This window comes from Lutjanus erythropterus, chromosome 20 (assembly GCF_056507025.1).
Source record: "Lutjanus erythropterus isolate fLutEry1 chromosome 20, fLutEry1.hap2, whole genome shotgun sequence".
NCBI classification, from domain to species: domain Eukaryota; kingdom Metazoa; phylum Chordata; class Actinopteri; order Lutjaniformes; family Lutjanidae; genus Lutjanus; species Lutjanus erythropterus.
Window position 1 is genome coordinate 16,896,398 of NC_139336.1, and position 19,998 is coordinate 16,916,395.

At 38.1% G+C, this 19,998-nt stretch overlaps 1 protein-coding gene across 2 annotated transcripts; it reads left to right on the forward strand.

The window, feature by feature from the left end:
• Positions 1–48: 48 nt before the first annotated feature.
• On the forward strand, positions 49–17,661 carry rbm18 (RNA binding motif protein 18). Of its 2 annotated transcripts, none has more exons than XM_084745688.1 (6): positions 49–259; positions 1,753–1,866; positions 7,659–7,785; positions 9,014–9,100; positions 14,988–15,088; positions 16,684–17,661. In XM_084745688.1, the coding sequence occupies exons 2-6, from the start codon at positions 1,760–1,762 to the stop codon at positions 16,865–16,867; spliced, it is 606 nt and encodes a 201-aa protein (XP_084601814.1). In that variant the 5' UTR covers positions 49–259; positions 1,753–1,759; the 3' UTR covers positions 16,868–17,661. The 2 variants fall into 2 exon arrangements, with proteins under 2 accessions (XP_084601814.1, XP_084601815.1); XM_084745689.1 differs by having other exon boundaries at positions 54–259; positions 9,014–9,094.
• Positions 17,662–19,998: the final 2,337 nt, after the last annotated feature.

A 19,998-nucleotide genomic window follows, 5' to 3' on the forward strand; every position in this document is an offset into this window, starting at 1 on the left:
TCATACCGAGTACCTCCTCTCGACTCCTCAGACAGTTAAACAAAGTACACCATCATCCTGCGCCTTTGTTGTCAGACGGTAGCAAAGCGACTGTTTATCCGTCAGCTGGCTAATGTGGTCACTTTTATAGGAGGAAAATATAAAAAGTAATTGAAATGATTAGTATTACGTTCTGACGTAACTGAATCGTCCCGACAGTGGGATCCGTAGCAGATCAAGTCGAAGAAGTCAGTCGCTATTAAAGAGGAAGATCGAGGAGGTAAAGTGACACTATCTGAGCTAGTTAGCTGCTAGCTAGCTATCCACTGCTCGACTAAAACGGACTATTAACCGTTTAATGGATAGATTTGGCTAATCTTTATCGAACCTCTCACCACCTGAATGACCAAGATTAGTTTAACCTTAAACAATCAGTCTTAACCAGCAAACGTTGATCACGCGCTTAAAGTCATTCGACTGTGGCTGCTGTCAGCTAAGCTAACGTTAGCTGGTGGCTAAGAGAGAGCCTGGATTTCTTATTTTTAAATTTTGCAAGAACCGCATTGCAAATAAAACCAAGTCAACCTGCATAGTTTCCTGCAATTTCATTTCTTCTTTACTCTCACCTACGTTAGATATGTATGTTCACATAACTTACACTTTCAGTAAGCGCACTATCTGATAAAGAGCTACATGTTATAACTTATAGATTGAACATCAAAAATGTGCTCATTGTAAATACCACAAAATGAGAAACTAATCTCTGAGTAAACTGAGACGTGATTATTAGTTTTTAATTTATGGGAAGGACATAACCTAGATCATATTACAAATTGTGGTACCACTTCACAGTAAGAGTACCATTATAAAATTATTTCTAAATGGTTTGTAATTAGGTTGTAATTCATTAATAAACGAATATAACAAGTTATAACATCGTTATGTTTGTCAAGGGAGCCATATTGTAAGGTGTTAAATACAATAGCAGTCATTAATCCCTACTATCGTTTATAATTGTGAGGGAGCATTATTATAAAGTTCAAAATGATAACTGTTTTATAATAACTTATTACTATTTGTAATTGGCAAAACACGCCTTATTTTAAATTGTAAATCCTTTTTTTGCTCACAATGTTAAGGTTAACAACATTGCCAAAGCCTTAGTGTAGGAATCTGGTAATATGATATATCAAATGAAGCTTTTTGACTTATCAGGTATGTTGATGATGGTTAAATGTAGGTAACTTATGAACACATTTGTTGAAGTGACAGATATAAATGCTGGTTGATGAAGAAGACAAAGTGAGCTAAGTAAGCAATGAGATCTGAGATTGAACAGTGCAGGTAAATGTGGGTTCACTATTGTCAAGTAACAGGTCACTGTTGCCCTACTATCTAATGTGTTGTAACAGCTTATTAATTATTTAAGTATGTAATTGTTTACAATTTAATTAATAAGCTAATGTAACCATGTATAAATCATTTTTAAGGAAAGTCTTATAAAAGTGGTACCAAAATGGTCTAGCAGGCCTAACTTTGATGTTAGAACTATCTATGTATGTAGTCCTAACTGCTTAACCTCTCCAGTGTACTTTCCATTGTAAAAGAGAACCAGCATGGTCTGAGAGTTGAGCGTCTAAATGTACAGTCAAATATGTGGTCAGATCTTTTCTGATCAGTTTATCTGAGCTTCATTTTCATGATGTCCTCTGATCAATCATATAAGCCTTCTATTCATGTTCCATGTGTGTCTTCTATTCCTGCATTCCACAGAGTACACATGTCGTCTGCCGCAGGGACAGTGGAAAATGCCTCCATCATTTCAGAGAGTGTGGCCCATGACGGAAACCGCTTGTGGATAGGCAACATTGATCCCAAAATCACAGAGTGAGTAAACCCACTACTGGTTTCAGCCAGGCCCACTATGTCCCCCCACATTCTGGAAAGGTTGTCACCTAGACAGTCTCTATTATTTAACAAACCTGAACATCATAATGAATGTGTTGAACAAATAGAGCCCAGTCGTCTTATGGCATCTTTTAACATAAAGTACCATGTTTCAGATTAGATTCGAGCTGAAACTACCTATGAGACAGTATAATTACTGTGCTCTACAGTGTCATAATCACATTTTAAGAGATTGTATGTTGTTGCAATTAAAACTGAATATATATTTTACCTCAAAGAGAGTAAAAAAGCAAGTTCAGTTGATTTTAGCAGCAATAAGTGTTCGATGTTGCTATTTGGCTGTTCATGTTATGAACCTGACTGAAGCATTGCTTTTTAACTTGCCTGGCTCTGCCTCATAAAGAGGCAATGCATTGTGCGTGCATATATGATTGATTAACTGTGTGTGTAGTGTGTGTGTGTCGCAGGCTGACACTGAGCAGACAGGCCTGGGTGTGTGAAAGAGAGGCAGCGAGGCGTGGAGACCTGCTCTGCTAAGGAGCAGCCATCATTCCTCACTCACCTGCCCTGTTTACTCTCTCTGTGTCAACCTGGACCAGATTGTGTGTGTGTCTGAACGGGGTGTGTGTGTGTATGAGGATGTTTAAGTACACAGTTGATGTTTGGCTGGCAGCTGGTAGCAGTGCAGACTTCAACACACAGAGGTGTTTGTGTACTTTATTAATGTGTGTTACTATACATAACATCATATGTGCATATAAACATCCTTCCATTGTTGCGTTTGTGTCTTGGGATGTGTATGCATTTGAGTGTCTGAATGTGCAAAACTCCAAATGTGACCCCAACATACATTGTGGTGTTGAGTAGCTAGTTTTTGGGTGATGGGGGTGTGTTTGTGTGCCTGTGGGGGCTGCTGGAGAATGTATGGGCTGCAGCCCTGGTGGGCGTCTAGACAGGCGTTTCCTTCCCCTTCCCCTGCTCTGCTCTACTTCTACTTAAATAGCCCACTGCTTTACAGCATGGAGGGAAAACAAGAGAAATGCCCGTGGCCCCTGGTGCTGATTGGAAAGATTAATTAGCCCCTGGGTAGCATACGCAGTACTCTCTCTGTTTGTCCCGGTAAGCCAAACCAAAACCCAGTGCAGAGGTGGAACGCAGACCTGAAATGCAAGGTGCTCATTGTGAGTATGTGAGTCCAGATCACTGAACGCCTCACACTACTTTCAAAATAGGAAATGAATGGTTAATAAAACTTTGTTTATCTTATAAAACTTTTTTTTTTACCTAATTAAAAACATCAAATTATGTACTACAACTTGGTTGCTTAGCCATTGAGTCTAATTTGATTGATGGGCATTTATTTCCTTGAAGACAATTTGTTTCTTTATAGCAGTGTTATAGGGATAATTTGGATGACCTTATTCGTAGTCAGTGTATTAGCTACAGTACATGCTGGTCAACATGCCCCCAGTTTGGAGAAGCAGAGACGAATGCTTACATGGACTGCCAGTATATAAGCCCAACTATTGCTCCCATTAAACTAACCAGACTCCATAGGTGACATCAGTCATTTTACCTCACAGAAGTGAGGTAGAATCCATGTTCTGCAAGATAAAATGACTGATTTCACTTATGGAGTTTGGTTGGTTTGGAGAGTGCAATATGTGGCTTATGTAGTAGGAGTTTCCTGTGAAAACATTCTAAATGTAGTGTACATTTAAAGTGATATTGATTGATTTTTTAAATTTTTTTTTTAGGTGGGCCCTTTTGAAAAACAGGGGCTGTGCCAACCTGAAATTACCGTAGCTTATACACTGACTTACAACCCTGCTTAATTTCTCCTGAACTATCCATAAATGGCAGTTTTTGAATTATAAGCAATAATATTGTTGTATTTGGGCTCATTTGCTGATTAGAATATTCTGGAGGGATTCAGGTCTGCTCTGGTTGTTCAGGGTAAAATATTAGGTTGATTAGGATGTGATGACATTAAAAAGGCTGCTGTTTTGATTTTGTAGTATGTGTCCTCTGTCAAAAAGATAAATTTCAGCACGTGTGTGTAGTTTTAATTATGACTGATGATCTCAAGTTTTCTAAGAAGTATATAAGATTACTGTAGGGCTCATATCTTACAAATCTGGACAAAAATTTAATCCAAGCATGTGATTTTGAAAAATGAACTGACCATTTCTGTATTGCAAAATCTAAAAAAAAAGTCTCCAGTTTCTGTGCAGGTAGCAACTGCTCCCATTTAAATGCTCAGTAGAGACAATGTCCTCTTTGTCAAGATCATAAAAACTCAGATTCTTGTAACTCTTCATCACTGAAATGATCTTCTCATAGATGAGCACCCCACAGTGCACCCCACCTCCGCTCACAGAGAGGAGATCCAGCAGGTGTAAGTGGAGCTTTCACCACATATTCATGTTTTTGTCCCGTGGCTGCTTAGTGAGGGAATTTCTCATTTGTGGTAATCCATCACCGTCCTCCTCTTTGTTGTCTCTCTGGCCCTCTTGTTACATTTTAACTTGTGTACCTGGAAGTTGTCATGTTTTTTTTTATAACCAGGCAGGCCTAGACTTTTATGAAAATATGAATATATTGCAGATGGCTTCCTTGCCATAAAGTCCAAACCTACACCCAACCCACCCCCCCAAAGTTTTTCCCCCTATGACCTGCACTTTTCTGGCCCGAACCTTTTGTCTTATCTTTTTCTGGACCTGACACATTCCCCCCTCTTCCTTCCTTCCTTCCTTCCTCTTCTTTGCTTCCTAGCTCTTGTATCTTTCCTACCTGGCTTCTCACCTCCTCTCTTCTTTTGGCTTCTCCTCCTTTTCCTCCACCTTTCACCTTGCCGTCAACATCCCCTCTCTGAACTTTACTCTCCCTCTCCCCCACCTTTCCCTCCCTTTCCTCCCCCCTCTCCTCCTCTTCCTCCGACGGTTTTTATAGCCCCCAGGAGGAGCGGTCCATTGTGGTTCAGCTCGCAAGAATCCAAAAATGTTCTTAGAGTGTCACCCATTTAATCTTACTGTTACACATATGCACAAACATGCCACATACATGTATTTGAATGTATAGCAGTACAAAAAGCTAATATTTAGTACCTTACAACTTTTTGCATTTTACTTAAATTACTGTCTTTCTCATTTCCTGATCAATGTTTCAGTGGTGCATGAAGAAAGGCACAGTTTTTGAGTATCAGAGTGCAGAAAAGTGTTATAAGCAATATGATAACATGATAACATTTTTAATGGAGCCTTTTGTTTGTAAATGAGCCTCGTGCTGGAGGAGCCACCTTCACATGGGAGCCTTGCAGGGTGTTGTCTGGGAAAAGCAGAAATTGTCTTTAGCCTAAAACCCTCCAGGGAGTCATAGAAGGGTGGAAGACATTAGTACAACCTGTAGCTCAAACCCAGACTTCACCCTCTGCATCCCACATTGAGTCCCATCATACGTATAAATGCATGGTTGCACATTAACGTCATACAGTCATCATTGTGGTGACACACACACACACACACACACACACACACACACACACACACACACACACACACACACACAGATGACTTCAGCACTAAAATAACAAGCGACTAAACAATAAAAGGCTGAAGCATTAATCCCTCTTGAACAGTTAAACAAAATACCTGAGGTCATTCGGAGGCCTGGACCGTCACACGTGCAGGTACAGGCACCGAAACAAAAACACAGGAAGGTGTTTGTTGATTTCTTTTGTTTGTGTATTTTCAATTTTGTTTAGCAGTCGACCAGTATGGCTTTTACAATGGCCGATACCGATATTTAGAGAGCAGGGAGGTCAATAGCCAATATGAAATGCTAATATCAAAACAAAGGAAAAATGCCAGTGTTGTTTTAGAGGGATTTTTTAAAATTAATTAAATAGAAAAATACATCAGATTATGCTGTAGATTTCAGAACTTAAATGGTATTTAAGGGAGAACCAGTACAGTGCATCAGACGCAACATTAATAAGCTACATTATTATATACATTAAAACATACTATATTTTTTAATGCAAGCCAGTAACAATTTTAGATCAGACATGCTGTCTATTTAGCAGAGTGAGACGTGTTCACATTTAAAAAAGATGATAGTGACTGAAGAAATTTCGGTTAAATCTTACAGCAGGATGCATGAGAGTTATAGTGCAGGACTCAGAGCTAACTTTTTCAGCCACACACAGAAAGCCACCCTGAAGAGTGTTTCCAGACTTTTGTTTATTAACCTTGTGAGCTCATGCCCCTAGTTTTGTTGGTGATTTTTATGGTGTAATAGACGTTTTTCATAGAGGATATGTTTACATGTCATACAGATTTAAATAATAAAATTATTGATGACTGAATTTTATTTAGCTGCTCCAGTTTCATTGTCTTTGTTTTGTGCATGCTGACTCAGTGTCACACTGTTTGCATTTTCTACTATAACAAGTCCAAATGACAGTAAAAAAAAAAAGGCCAAAGCAGATGTGCCAAAATATTCCAACTAATTATATGAGCTCATTAGGGAATATTCATAAAGTGTTAACTAAGCAAATTGTTTGCAAAAATTTCCCTAAAGATCAACCATGAAACTGCATGTTCTTTTCACCAGTAATTTTTCCTCATTATCTATTCTAGTTTTTACTTTTCCATAAAGACGCATCCAACTTCATTTTTTGGTTTGTACTGAAAATGAGGTATGTGTTGTGTAAACTAGTGATTTAATTGGTTTGTATCCAGGTCTGGTGTAGTCTGTACTTGGAAACCATTTTTTACAGTGAGGAGTGCCAAGGCCTCGTCTCTTTACCTTTCATTGATGAACATAATGAAGTACTTCACAGGTGGTTTCAGTGACTAATCAATCAGAAAGAGGCTGTGTATTGCTGATGAGCTATTTCTGGTATTCACTATTGTACTATTTCACAATTTTCTGACAGGTTACAGACAAACAATTAATCAAATAATTGCAATGATAATAATCAGTTATAGTAATTGAAGAACACACCTCAACCCCCCTTATTCTGCAGATACAAAAATAAGAATATTGCATATCTAAATAATTTCATACACAAGCTCTTAGAGTTCATGAAATGGAGAAGCACCTGCTGCTCAGCATGCGTGGAAACATTCAATCAGCACCTGCGTATTTACACCAGTATAGCAGTGAATATCGTCTGCAGGTGACCCTGAACTCATTGCTCTTTTCCAGTCTTCCAGAAGAAGTATTTTTCCCATGACTGCTACTGGTCAGTTACACGCAAACCTACAAATCCTCCCAACACTGCATAGCTCTTCAGTGACCACATATCTGCGTTCATTTGTAGTCCAGCAGTCCCAGGCAGCTCCACACAGTGAGTGGATGTTGTTTGTGCAGAGCTTGGTGCTCAGGGGGGATTTGAGGCTTCCTCTTTTTTATTCCCTCATTGTCCTGCTACTGTATCCTCAGCATTGTCTCAGTGAGAGATTTACTGTCACTGGGCTGCCACACCAGCTGGCCTGCTGCTAAAAAGGTGTCAGGGAGAGAAAGCTGTCATTCTCATTAGCCATACTTGACAGATTCACAGACTGCAGAGTGGCAAATACAGTGTGGAGCAGAGCCATGTGGCAGTTGGCTTACAATATACTAAATAAAAGTTTGTTCTCTCAGTTCTTATTTAAAAATTCTTTACAGAATATTTATTTGGAATAAATACTATGTTCCTCTCAATTTGACCCTCTCATATGCTCTAGTTTTCTTGAACCTTTTTGTGATGATCTCTCTGTCGGCAGGTATCACCTGGTGAAGTTGTTGGAGAAGTTTGGCAATGTGAAACAGTTTGACTTCCTGTTTCATAAATCTGGGCCTTTGGAGGGTCAGCCACGGGGCTACTGCTTTGTCAACTTTAACACCAGAGAGGTATGTGCAAGATGAAGTTCATGCATTTTTGTTAACCGGCAGAATGAACTCAGATGAGTAAAATTACACATTTTGTAGTTATGCCTATCTTAAATGTTTTTTAGCAAAAACATGGTAAATAATTTTGTTATTTGTAATGATATTTATTGTAAGCAAAGGTAACAAAATCAAATTCTGATTGATGCAATTCTGAGATAATATAAGACAACACTAAATTAATCACAAAGGAAAATCTTGTGCCAGACATTGCTCCAAAATTGCAGTAACATAAGAATAAAAATAATTGAGTATTTAATATAAATGAAGTATGAAAATATAAAGTGTGTGGAGTAAATGTGTAACCAGTGCAGTAGAAAACACTAGAACAGAGATGAGCTGAGTAAGAAAGTGAAATTAATTAAAAAGTAGAAAAAGGAGTATTGGTAATGAAATTGAAAGTAATACTGCCAGTGATATTGGCCAGGCAGAGAAATTAATTTTTGATTAATACAGATATTGCATTTAAAGGCTGCCAGTCAATGCATATTTATGTCTGAAAATGAAAAAATCACATTTGATGAAAAATTTCACATCCACTCTTCCAGTCATATATATATATACATACTTGTTAAAGGAAGTTCCTTAATTGAGTGTAACAATGCTCCCCCCATACTCAGCTTTATTTGACATTTTCAAGCAGGCGGGACCTGATTGTGTGTCTTACTGAAGTGGACCATATTTCTTAAAAAAAAAAAAAAAAGGACTTAAAAGGAGGCCGCTCAGCTCCACAGGTTCAGCAGGCAGTATTTGTTTTGGAGGGAGCCTGGGGATCATGATAAGCATCTCGTTTCACAGCTAGTGTCTATCAGTGGGATATGAAGCCCTCCCAAAAGGACTATACAGAGGAAGTGTGTGTTTATCTTACACACTCGCACTCACTTAGACACACACACACACACACACACACACACACACTCACACACACACACAAAAAGTACTTCATTAATATAATTTAGCATCAAAGCCACTTACTCATTTGATTAGACAAAACTACATTTTCTCACACAGCCTCATAAACACACACAGAGTAGCACATCATCTATTATTCTTTCTGCCATCTCTCTATTGTGAGGACTAATTATTTAATGACTCTGGTGCAATAATCAAGGCTTATTTTTAATCATAATTGTAAAAAGTCTTTTCCTCTTCCTCTTTTTTCTTCTGTGTGTGTGTGTGTTACTGTCTGCAGGAGGCAGAGAGGGCGATCCAGTGTTTAAATGGGAAGCTAGCTTTGTCCAAGAAGCTGGTGGTGCGGTGGGCGCACGCACAGGTGAGGGTAAGTGTCAAACTCCATCTTTTTATGAAACTAAAAGTTAGATATGGAACAGATCCAATCCGGTATCAGTATTGGGGCTCGATATTGATGTAAGGCATTCAGCAGGTATCACTGTGACACTGATCCACATTCTGATCTAAATTACACGCCACACTTTTGCTCATGGTGTAACAATAAATCAGCACAAAAATGACAATTACCAACATAAAACTACCATGTTCTGAACAAATACATTACAAAAACTACCAAACTGAAACTCCCAAATATCATGGGAAATTATGCAAATTATGGAAAAGCTGCACATATGAATGTCACAAGCCAGAATCCTACAGTGCCCCACAATGGTTGAAGGATGCCATTACACAAACTACACAAGCTTTCCAGACTGAAGTTCAGTTTCAGCCTCATCTTACTGCTACTACAGATAATAATCAGAATCAGAAACATGAAGAATAAAGAGCTCTGGGATCTGTATAGAATTGGTATCTGAAGATATCAGAATTGGATCAGAACTGAAAAAAAACTTGATCTGTATATCTCAATTAAAAATCTTACAAATCTCAATGGCTCAGTCTATTCAGGCACACTACATTTATGTATGACACTGTGATTGTAGCTGGAGTTAGTGGTCTTCTGCAATGGTATGCAGACTAAATATACATCTGTGCATTAGAAAAATGAAAATGATCTGAAAAATTGACTTTCAGAGCTAAAAAACAGTCCAGGAACAAGTGTCCCTGTCGCTATAAACAAGGCTGGAAAAATTAGAGAAATAATAATTCTTCAGATGAAGAGCATTCTCGTGCATCTATTGATTTTCATTTGCTTAATTTCCACGTTGCTACTGCAGTAGTCAGTTTACAGAGAGCAGTGGGATCCCAGCACAACCTATGCCTGTCTCTTAACAATAGACAGCCTACTGGCAATGGGTGAAGGGATATCCTGTATAGAGACGAATCACGCCCTACACACACACACATACACACACACACACACACGCATAGCAGAGGGAGGTCAAGGTCAAAGCTGCCGCCTTTAAGACAACACGTTGTCGGATAAATCTGCTCACAGATTCATTGTAACTTGGCTCAATCCACCACTCCGACCAAAAATAGCTTGTGTTATTGATACCATTGTAGACCTACAATTGGAGCTGTTTATATCCCAAATTATCAATTAATACCCGTCTCTCTGTGTCACAGGGCAAATAAGTTTGAACTGCTTTACTCACAATCTATCAACACCTTCCCTTACACTTGCCAGTGGCCTCAGTTTATTTCTACTATGAATGGACTTTTTTCATATTCAGTACTGTACTAATATAGTGATCGTCACTCACCGTCATCTGGAATTGATTAACTTTTATTGGCAAGTCATCGAATTAGGACAGACAAGTTTTGTTGCATCACTGAGCTGCAGCACGTTTGGTGTATCCTCTTTGTTTTATCTACAGGTTCAGATGCAATAATATCAAAATGCAATTTAGTGCCTTTCAGTTTTGCAAGTATGTGACATACTGGAAGAAAGGCTGCATGCATTAAATTTTAAGCACATGACAGGACCAGGAGATAGTGTTTCTCTGTGTACTGGTGTGTTTCTTAACGGCTGAGTGAGGGAACAAAGTGAGTGGCAGGAAGCGTCTGATTGGATAAGGCCTAAATGATTAAATATTTGTTGTAGATGGACTTTTACAAAGTTTATATAGTTTCTCCTAATTTTAACAACTCATGAAATAGAGCAATTTTTAAGGAAGACTGGGGATGTTGTCCATGGATGACAAAAAAGTAGCCTATATTACTTACTGTTGACTGAATTTGTCAACTTGTCAAACATGTTTCAGTTCACGTCAGACATCAGTTGAATCGGTGTGTTCAAATACCTAAATGTTGGCAGGTAAGACGCACTTCGACACAGTGTTTTGTAAAAGGAAAGAAACAACTTAAGATACTGAATTTAATGCAGAATTTTCTAGAAGGTACAAGATGATGAAGAATTTTCTGTCACAGTTTCACATGTCCGCTCTATATGCAAATAAGCACAAACATCATTTCAGTTTGCCAAATGCAGACCAAAAAGATCCAATGCAGCTACCCAACAATAGCAGCCAGCACACTAGAATAAACTGACACATTTTTTGCACAAAGAAAGAAATAACTTAAACAATAATACATGCTGAATTTCTAATAAAGCCCAAATAACTAAGAAGTTGCCGTATACAATGTTTCACAAAGTTAATTAAGTTTCTCCTCACTTAACAACTCTCAAAATTGCATGTTTTGAGGAGAGATTGCGGTTACTAGTTACTGGTGAACCAGATCATCAGGCAGCTGTTTCATGTGCACTTACAGGAAGTCAGTTTAGTCCTTCAGTGTGGCTCAGGACATGTTGCATACACACTACTAAAAGAATGTGGTCATATGCGGCCCAGATCACCTCCAAATGTGGCCTGAGCAATCAGGTCTCAGTGCGTAGTGGGTGCATTCACACCTCAGTCCACTTGTGCTCGGATCACCCAGGACGCGTGTTAATACCAGGTGTAGACAGGCGCTAAGATGCTGCAACCACATCAGTCTGGTACAAGCAAAGCTGCACCACAGGAATGTGTTTCTTCCACCCAGCCTGCTGTCAAGCTGCTCACTGTGGACAAACCTCTCTGGTCAGTGTCCCAGTTGACAAATGTGAATTGCAAGATGCATAATTTCACCCCCGGACAGGCTTTAATAAACTTGATCCTCGCATTGTCAGACTGAATCCACTTCAGGATGTGCACTCCGGTATGTTTTGTTGTCACTGCTACGTAACGGGGCAGATGAGCTGGGAGGTTTATGAATGATGGGCACTGAACCTGTCTGCAGGCAAAACCTTCCTGTGTAAGATGGTACCACACTTAACGAAACAAGACCAAGATTCGTCACCTCATTGGACCACATTCTAATACTGTTTTTACACCAAAATTCGCACGCATGTGCAGTTTTTTTTTGTTTGTTTTGTTTTTTTTAACTAAAAATAAGTGATTGACCATTTCCCCATTGCCAGTAGACCCGTTTGCCTTGCAGGACAGCAAAGAAAAGGGGTTTTTGTGCATGACTGCAAAATCTGGGCATTTGTTTAACAATTATTTGATCCTTGATAGATTCCAAGGGTTGATGTTCGACTCTGTTCGAAGCTGGTATAGCAGTGATCCAGTATTTTGGTTAGGGACAGAGCTGCACAAGTGCTGTCTCCAACACTCCCAATGTTAGAGATAATGCGAGAAGATCGGCCTGTAAACTTGATGCTGTCGCCAATTTTTGAGCAAGATTTGTGGAAATTTTCCACCGTGGGGTCAGCTCAGGTCCAGTCGAATGAGCCTGTCTTCGCCAATTCCAACCCAGGAGTGACACGCTGCCTGGGATAAATGAGTCAGAGACAGTCGGTGTTGAAGTTGTTGTCTCATTTCCAGGCTTACATCTTGACTTTATTACACCGCTTTGAAACAGAGGAAATCACTTTGATGAACGTTTATTGAACGGTTTCCCCTCAAACTCAGTTTTTTTTTAAACATTTAAACAAATGTGTCTTAATTCATTACTTTATTATTCTGTATTTATCAATACGCAGCTTGTATGTTATGCATGTTATATTTTTTGTATGTGAAACTCTCCTCACCACTAACCATCTAATGAAAAATACTCCTGTGAATATATGCAGTTTAACCCCGACTCATCTGAACTGTAACACATTACATATTTGTTTTAATACTTAATAAAGCTCTTATTGCTTACATAACTGTGTAGAGGATTTAAAATTAAAAGTGTAACTAAACAAAACTAAACTAAAATAAATTTGCGAAAACTCATTTCAAGGCAGCTGTCTTCACTACATTGTTGAGTATTGAATCAAACTCAGACCTTTTAAGTTTTAAGCCTAAAAGATGTTATCTTTTGTTGATAATAATTTACTTGTCTTCTGAGAAAAAACTTAAATGAAAGTTCAAAAAATAAATAAATAAATAAAAACAATTAGTTTTTAAATATTGTTTATGGTGAGCAGTATACTTGATTTGTCATATTTGGGTGCTTGAAAATTAAATAGTTGCGATTGAAAATGTTATTCACTTTCACTATAATGAGTTAACTCAACATTTTTTTCCCCAAAAAATTGTGTTTCTAAAACTCAAAGATTTGAGTGTACTTTTTACACTTAAAAGTTGAGAAAGCCCATAATTTTAAGGCAGCTGTCTTAACTAAACTCTTGAGTTTTGAATCAAACTCAAAGTCTCAAGTTTTGAAATAAACTTTGAAAAGAGATACGGTTTACATTTCTTCTTAAAAAAAAAAAACTTAAATCTTCAAGTTTTAGAAACAAAAAAATATTTATTTTCTCAAAAATTGTAAACATTAAAAAGCGAAAGTGAATAGCGGTTAATAATACATATTTCTGGAGGTTTCTAAAACTCAAAGATCCAAGTTTATCTAAAGAAGAAAACAAAATTATATCAAAGGATTATTGGTCGGCAAAACCTTTTATAATTTGTTTCAAAACTTAAAGAGTTTGACTTTAGGTTTGGATTGGAACACACAGATCACATCTCTTTCTAGTGCTGACTCTCCTCAGTGTATAATCATAAATTATGTTTGAAAGATAATTAAAATGCAGAGCTTTAACCAAACAAGTAGTCCCATTTAAACTTAACTAACCCGTAACTGAAGCTTTGGATCGTGTACAGATTCAGTCCAGCCTGATTGGCTATATGTAGATCTATATGCATTCCAGCTACATGCCTTAAGGAATAGGTGGAAGGGAAGGGTCCTGGCTGGTGGAATGGTCATTGTTTTAGACCTATTCTTGGATATACGTGTTATTTATTTCTTGGGACAGTATGTAAGAACGTGTGCTTGCTTGTGCATTTATGTAACTTCACTTGATTCAGTGCCATTTACACCAGTGGATTTCTAAGTCTCGTTTTGCTGCTGCACCAAGTGCCGGGGTTTCACGTGCCCAATCATGCATGTGACTGTTTTGTTTTTGTCTTTTTTTTTTTTTTCTTCACAGGTTTCAGGAGTTCTGTGTTGGGCTGGTGGAGATGTTTGGAAGGTGGTTTTGACAGGAATGAGTGCAGACGTTGGTTGTTGCTCTCCAGCTGCTCCGTCTTTATCCTCCCTCGTGCCTTAGGGTGTGATTATGAGCTGGCCACGCAGTCCTGCTTGGTTACTGTCTGTTTGACCAGACACAAACAAAATCAATACATCAGTTTAATAATGTTGATGTTTGTGGGAGGAAGCTGGAGTTGGCTCTCCAGAAAACTGTTGTCAGTGTTTATTAGAAGGTCTGATGGTTTCTAAATGTCTGGTTGATGGGATTTTTTCTTCTTCTCTGTCTTCTTCGCTTCCTCTACTTGTTATGTGGTCTTCCTGTTCAAACCTGGCACTAAAATGTCTCGAAGTGCAGGTGTGACTATACCAAAAATGCATTGAGAACATGTTGTGTTTCATTTGTTTGACAGTATTGTCTTGACTTTGACACAAACCCTGGTTTCAAGAAGCTAACATGATGACTAAGCTATTTTTTTTATGTTTAACAGGACAGGAAATTCCAGTCTTATTGGTCACTCAAAACATTTTAGATGCAATGTGGTTGTGAGCTGTTATCTATATTTGCCACCCTTACACTCATTTGGACATGACAGCTTAGGTTTGAACAAGGCAGACATTTGTCTTTATCCCACTGATCGTCTCCTTCTGTTTATCTTAATGTATTCTGTGATAATCCATGTGTCCCTGTAAAAGGGCCTTTTCTATCTTCTACTTGCTGTTTTACCCCTTTGTCTCTCTCCATCTGTCTGTCCATCCATGTTGCCATCTCTGTTTGTGTGGGTCATTTCGTTTTGGCCACGTCTCATTTACAGAGGTTTGAAGGTTTTCGTAATGACAAGACGATGCCACCAAGCCTGGAACCATCAAGCAGTGGCACGACAGAGGAAGGAACCGTAACGACCAACCACCTCAGGTTGGTACCAAACACACACTGCACTATTATTCCTTGTTGTTATTCGGAGTGTGTCCTCACCAAGCCAGCCGAATCTAAGGGCCCTAATTAGATGCTCTATAGTGTGAGGTCCAAAGTGCATGGCGCAAGTGTGTTTAGGGTGTGTCCAACTCCACTTTGCTATTTAGATGGCGCATAATCTTGGTGCAAACTAAGGCGCAAAGGTGTAGTATTTAGTCTTAATTAATCATAGGTGTGTTTTGGGCGTAACAAGAATGAAACCATGAGTGTCATCTCCCATTCCCTGTAAGAGACCCGGTGTGCCTGCGTGTTGTGCATTGCTATTTAAATGATGATCAAAAGCACAAATGGATGACTACTGTGACATGACAGCACACATGGAAAAAGTATTGTTAAAGCCAATACAACACACAATAAAGACAACACATCGAAAGCTTGCGCTGCCAAACATCATGTAAAAAATGGTTTAGTGATGAGAGAGGCTGCTTTCTGTTTCTGCAAATATTATCAATATTTAAGCGGAAAACCTATAAACTGTAGTTTTAAGCAGACAGGACAGGGTGCAATAACACTTAATGGAGACAAAGCAAGAACGGAAAAAAATGGAAATGATTTAAGAATGTATAGTGTATGTTTTAGAGGCGCTGGATAATTTACACATTATCTTATGTGTTATTAACACAATATAAATATTTTATTTTTTGAGTATCACAGTTATCAATACCACTGTATAGCAAGGCCACTAATGTGCACACACATTGTCGTCACACTGATATGGCATTTTCAGATTTAGCCAGCTTCATGTGGACATAGTCTCCTGTCACTCTGGGAGCTTTTCAAGTGCTACCTCGACAAATCCTCCATTTCACTCAAGTTTGGTCCTGAAGGTGTTAGAGGAGAGCTTGTGGGTTTGTTGCTTCCACCGCGAACCACAGTTCAAGTTGAGTTCATCTGAGCACAACTGGACACTTTGGTGCAAAAAGTTTAAACATGTTCCATTATTGTAGTTCAGGAAAGTACGCCGGTCAAATGGAGCTCTGTTAAGTCAGTAAAAGGCCTCTTGTGCTCGCAGCATCAAGTCTTACAGAGACGATGCAGTGCATGTAGCAAGTTATCAGCTATCAAGGTTCCTCTTAGGAAAGGCTCCACACTTCGGTTCTAGTGTAAACTTCGATACTCTCTCCACACAGAACAAGAGGGGAAGTATAAACACTCTTTCCCCATTTTTTTCCTGATGTCCCCTCTGGATAGTCTCTCCAGTGTCTTCCACACTTCCCTCAGCTGCTCTTCTTCCCACCTGCACTGTAATTTTTATTACAAACTTCCGTCACTCACCCCTTCAAATTCAGTTTGACCATTTAAATGCAAGTTTTCTGTTTTTCATGCAGCACAACTGGTAATCTCTTCTAGCGCTCCATTTTTTCCCCTCTGTTACTAAGAGTACTAATACCTCCTCTTCTTTTCCCCTCAGCCAGAGCCTCGATCTGTCCATCACTCAGATCATCCGTCACCCTCAGCACCAACACTGGTATTTTCCTCCTCAGCCTCGCCACTAACATCTCCTCTTTTATTCCCCCCCCACCCCACCCCTCTAGCACGAGTGCTAAAATCCGCGCCATCGAGGCCAAGCTCCAGATGATGGAGGAGAATCCAGATGATGACTACTCGGGCCCGTCGGCGTACGTTTACAACAAACCGCCAGAGAGGAAACGCTGGGAGCCCTACTCTAAATCACACCACAATAACCAGAGCAGGCCCTTCCGCAAGTTTAGGAGATGACCCATCCTCCCACTCAAGCTGGAGATCCCCCCTCCACCCACCTACACACCTCAGCCCCCACCCACACACACACAAACAGACTCTACACAAGATACTATAAAGACTGTACACATCATATCTGGGAATAAAAGGTGTTGAAGTTGTTCATAATACTTTACGAACTCTTTGGGAGTAATCTCAGCAATCACAGACAAGTATCTAAAGTGGTTTTTAGTTATTTTGGATTACAGTATCAGTTCTTGTTTGGTCTTAACATATATGCCCCATACCTGACTGCTGCACAGGTTGGATCCTTTATCAGTCTGCGTTCTCACTTTTTGCAGAGATTTAATGGAGAATCAAACAGCTGTGAGTCACATGACGCTGCACAGCTGCTAGGAAAGAGAAATTATTATTAAGGAGTCTAAATGCTGATTCTCTTATTGTTTTGATGTGTGTGTTTTGTTTTTTTTTTACCTGCAGATCATATTATTTAAAGGTGAAATACATTTTTTTAGTGTTTATTCAAGACATCAGTGAGTGAAGAGGAAGAAATGCAGATTTGTAACAGGTTTGTATTAGTTCAAATGATAAAGCCACAATCTCAGCCACTCAGAGACACTGAAGTACTGTAAGTTGCAGTATTTTTTGTGCGATGTTCCTTATTCTTTTCCTAATCTTTTCCTTTTTTGGATCCAATTTTTATACAGTCAAACTCTTTTTACTGACTTTTTTTTGTGGTGTGTAGAGTTTTGGTATTTGCCTTGCCACAGTCTCCTCATTTTAATTTTTCAATTAAAGGCAATTCAATATCATGTGCAGTGTGTTGTATGCCGTTTTGTAGATTCTCAACATTGCTCTGAAACTACAGGATTCAGTTTTAAGGTTTACGCTACATGTCATTTTTAGCAACATTTAAAAACTCTTTATTTCTTATATAATATATATTATTTTGTAAAGAATTTGGCAAACCATCTGCATCTCATTAATGAGCAACTTTAGAGGACTGCTCACTTAAAGCAAATCCTCCATCCTCCACCATGGGTTTTAAAAAATCACAGAATTTTTTAATTCAGCTTTTTTTGTTGTTTACTTAATAAAAAGTGTCCACAGCAGACTAAACCATAGCAAATAAAGTAATATGTACATAACATAACAAGACTACAGATGTATATTGAAAAGCACAATATTCCAAAAACAGGAGAGATAATAATATAAAATTGTCACAGAATTTTTAAAAACCAGGGAGACTATTGCCACAATTGTAGTAACAAACGTAATGTCACAATGTTTTCTGTAATATAATAATCCTGGTTATTATATCTCCCTTGATGTTTTGAGGCCCAGTTTTCTTTTTTTTTTTCCTGGACAGACTCTTGTATTATTTTTTGTGCAGTCTCTCAAAAGTTGCTGTAAATCCTTTTTAGATTCCGGAGATCATTTGCATATGGGTTTAATGTCGAAAACTATCTTAAAATGTAAAGTTTGTGATTCATTTCTCTGTGTTGTCAGTGGACCACAATAGTTTTGATGTGATCTGATGTGATCTTTTCCTGCAGGTGTGAGGTTGTAAAAACTCCTCTCGAAATTGCAATCTGAATTTGTTTGCGTGAAGAACGAATTTACCAACCAAAGGTCCTTTACAGAGCCAATGTTTTTTAAGAATATTTAACTCGTATTATTAGGCTGGATAACACTGCAGCAGGGACGGAGATCTTTAGACGAGTGATACAAGATGAAATGAACGAGCATCTTTTCGTGCGCACCGAAGAAATCAAATCCTACCTCTTGACATCACGCAGCCCTTTTTATTTAAATGCCTTTGTTGCTGTGAAATCGCTCTACCGACTGCAGGATATTTCTGATTCCCATTGAAATGTGTGTATTTATCTGTTATAAATAAAAGGCCTATTCCTTAAAATATATGTTCAATTAAATGTGTAAAAGAAAATTCTCTGGAAAGATGAAGATGTCTTGTTTTTTTTGTTTTTTTTAAAGATCTGCTTTATTTTGATTAGATCATTTCTGAACTATACATTTACAGATAATTATGGGATCTTTGTCTGATTGACACGTCGATCTAAACCGGTGTGTGGGCTCACACATATCCTGTAATTATCAGGCTTCCCTTTGGTTAAATCACGCCGTGAGTTTTTCTGAGCATTTCGTTTCATCTGCAACAGCTTCTCTACTGTTTGCATAAATAAATTGTGAAAATAACCGCTGCTTTCCCTCTTTGTTAAATAATTATTTTGTTGGGATATATATCCTAAAACAATTGTGCCAAAATAAAATACTTCACTACACGCAAATACAACCATAACTTCTTATTTAAAAATACCGTAAATTAATACGAGGTTATTTTTTTATTTGTTTATTTAGTTATTTCTTGTTTTTACAAGCAAATCTGAAATATATATTTGTTAACCACGAGTATAATAAATTTACACAACACGCGTAATTTAAATATACTATAACAAAAACAAAACAAACAAACAAAAAAAGAAAGAGTTTAAAAAAACGAAGCTTTAAATAATGAGGATAATTTGCATTAAAATACGCGGGAGAAAGAGAATGCATATAATTACACCATTAAAATTAGTTAATTAATATTGTTTATTTCCATATAGATGGTATTGATCCTGTCAACAACTATCATACTCTATCCTCCAGTATTTAGAAGCAAAATTGAAAAAAATGAACTCAAAAACGAATTCAATTATATTTGATATAAATGCAATATGATAATTCTCTCGTGTATCGTTATTTTTCTGTTCATATACAGTATGTGCATGATGGCGCTGTGTATAAAAAGGTTTATTTATATGCCCAAGATGTAGGTTAATTATTGTGTTACAATCTATACGTCAGCTGTAGTTGTGTATTTCTGGTAGCAAATAAATGGTAATTATATAAATAACTATAATTAACATTGTGGGTATATATATATTTTTTTTACCTCTGTCAGCCGGTATAAATGCCTGAGATATCAAACACACAGCAGCAGAGTTTGAGTGAGTTTCTGTCATAACTGTTCCAGACTGTGTCCACCCTTCTCACGCATATGAAACTCTGTCTTCACCCTCCCCCTTCTTCTTTAACTATAAGGCAGGCCGGAGCAGAGAGCCGCACAAACTTTCACTCCAGCTCTG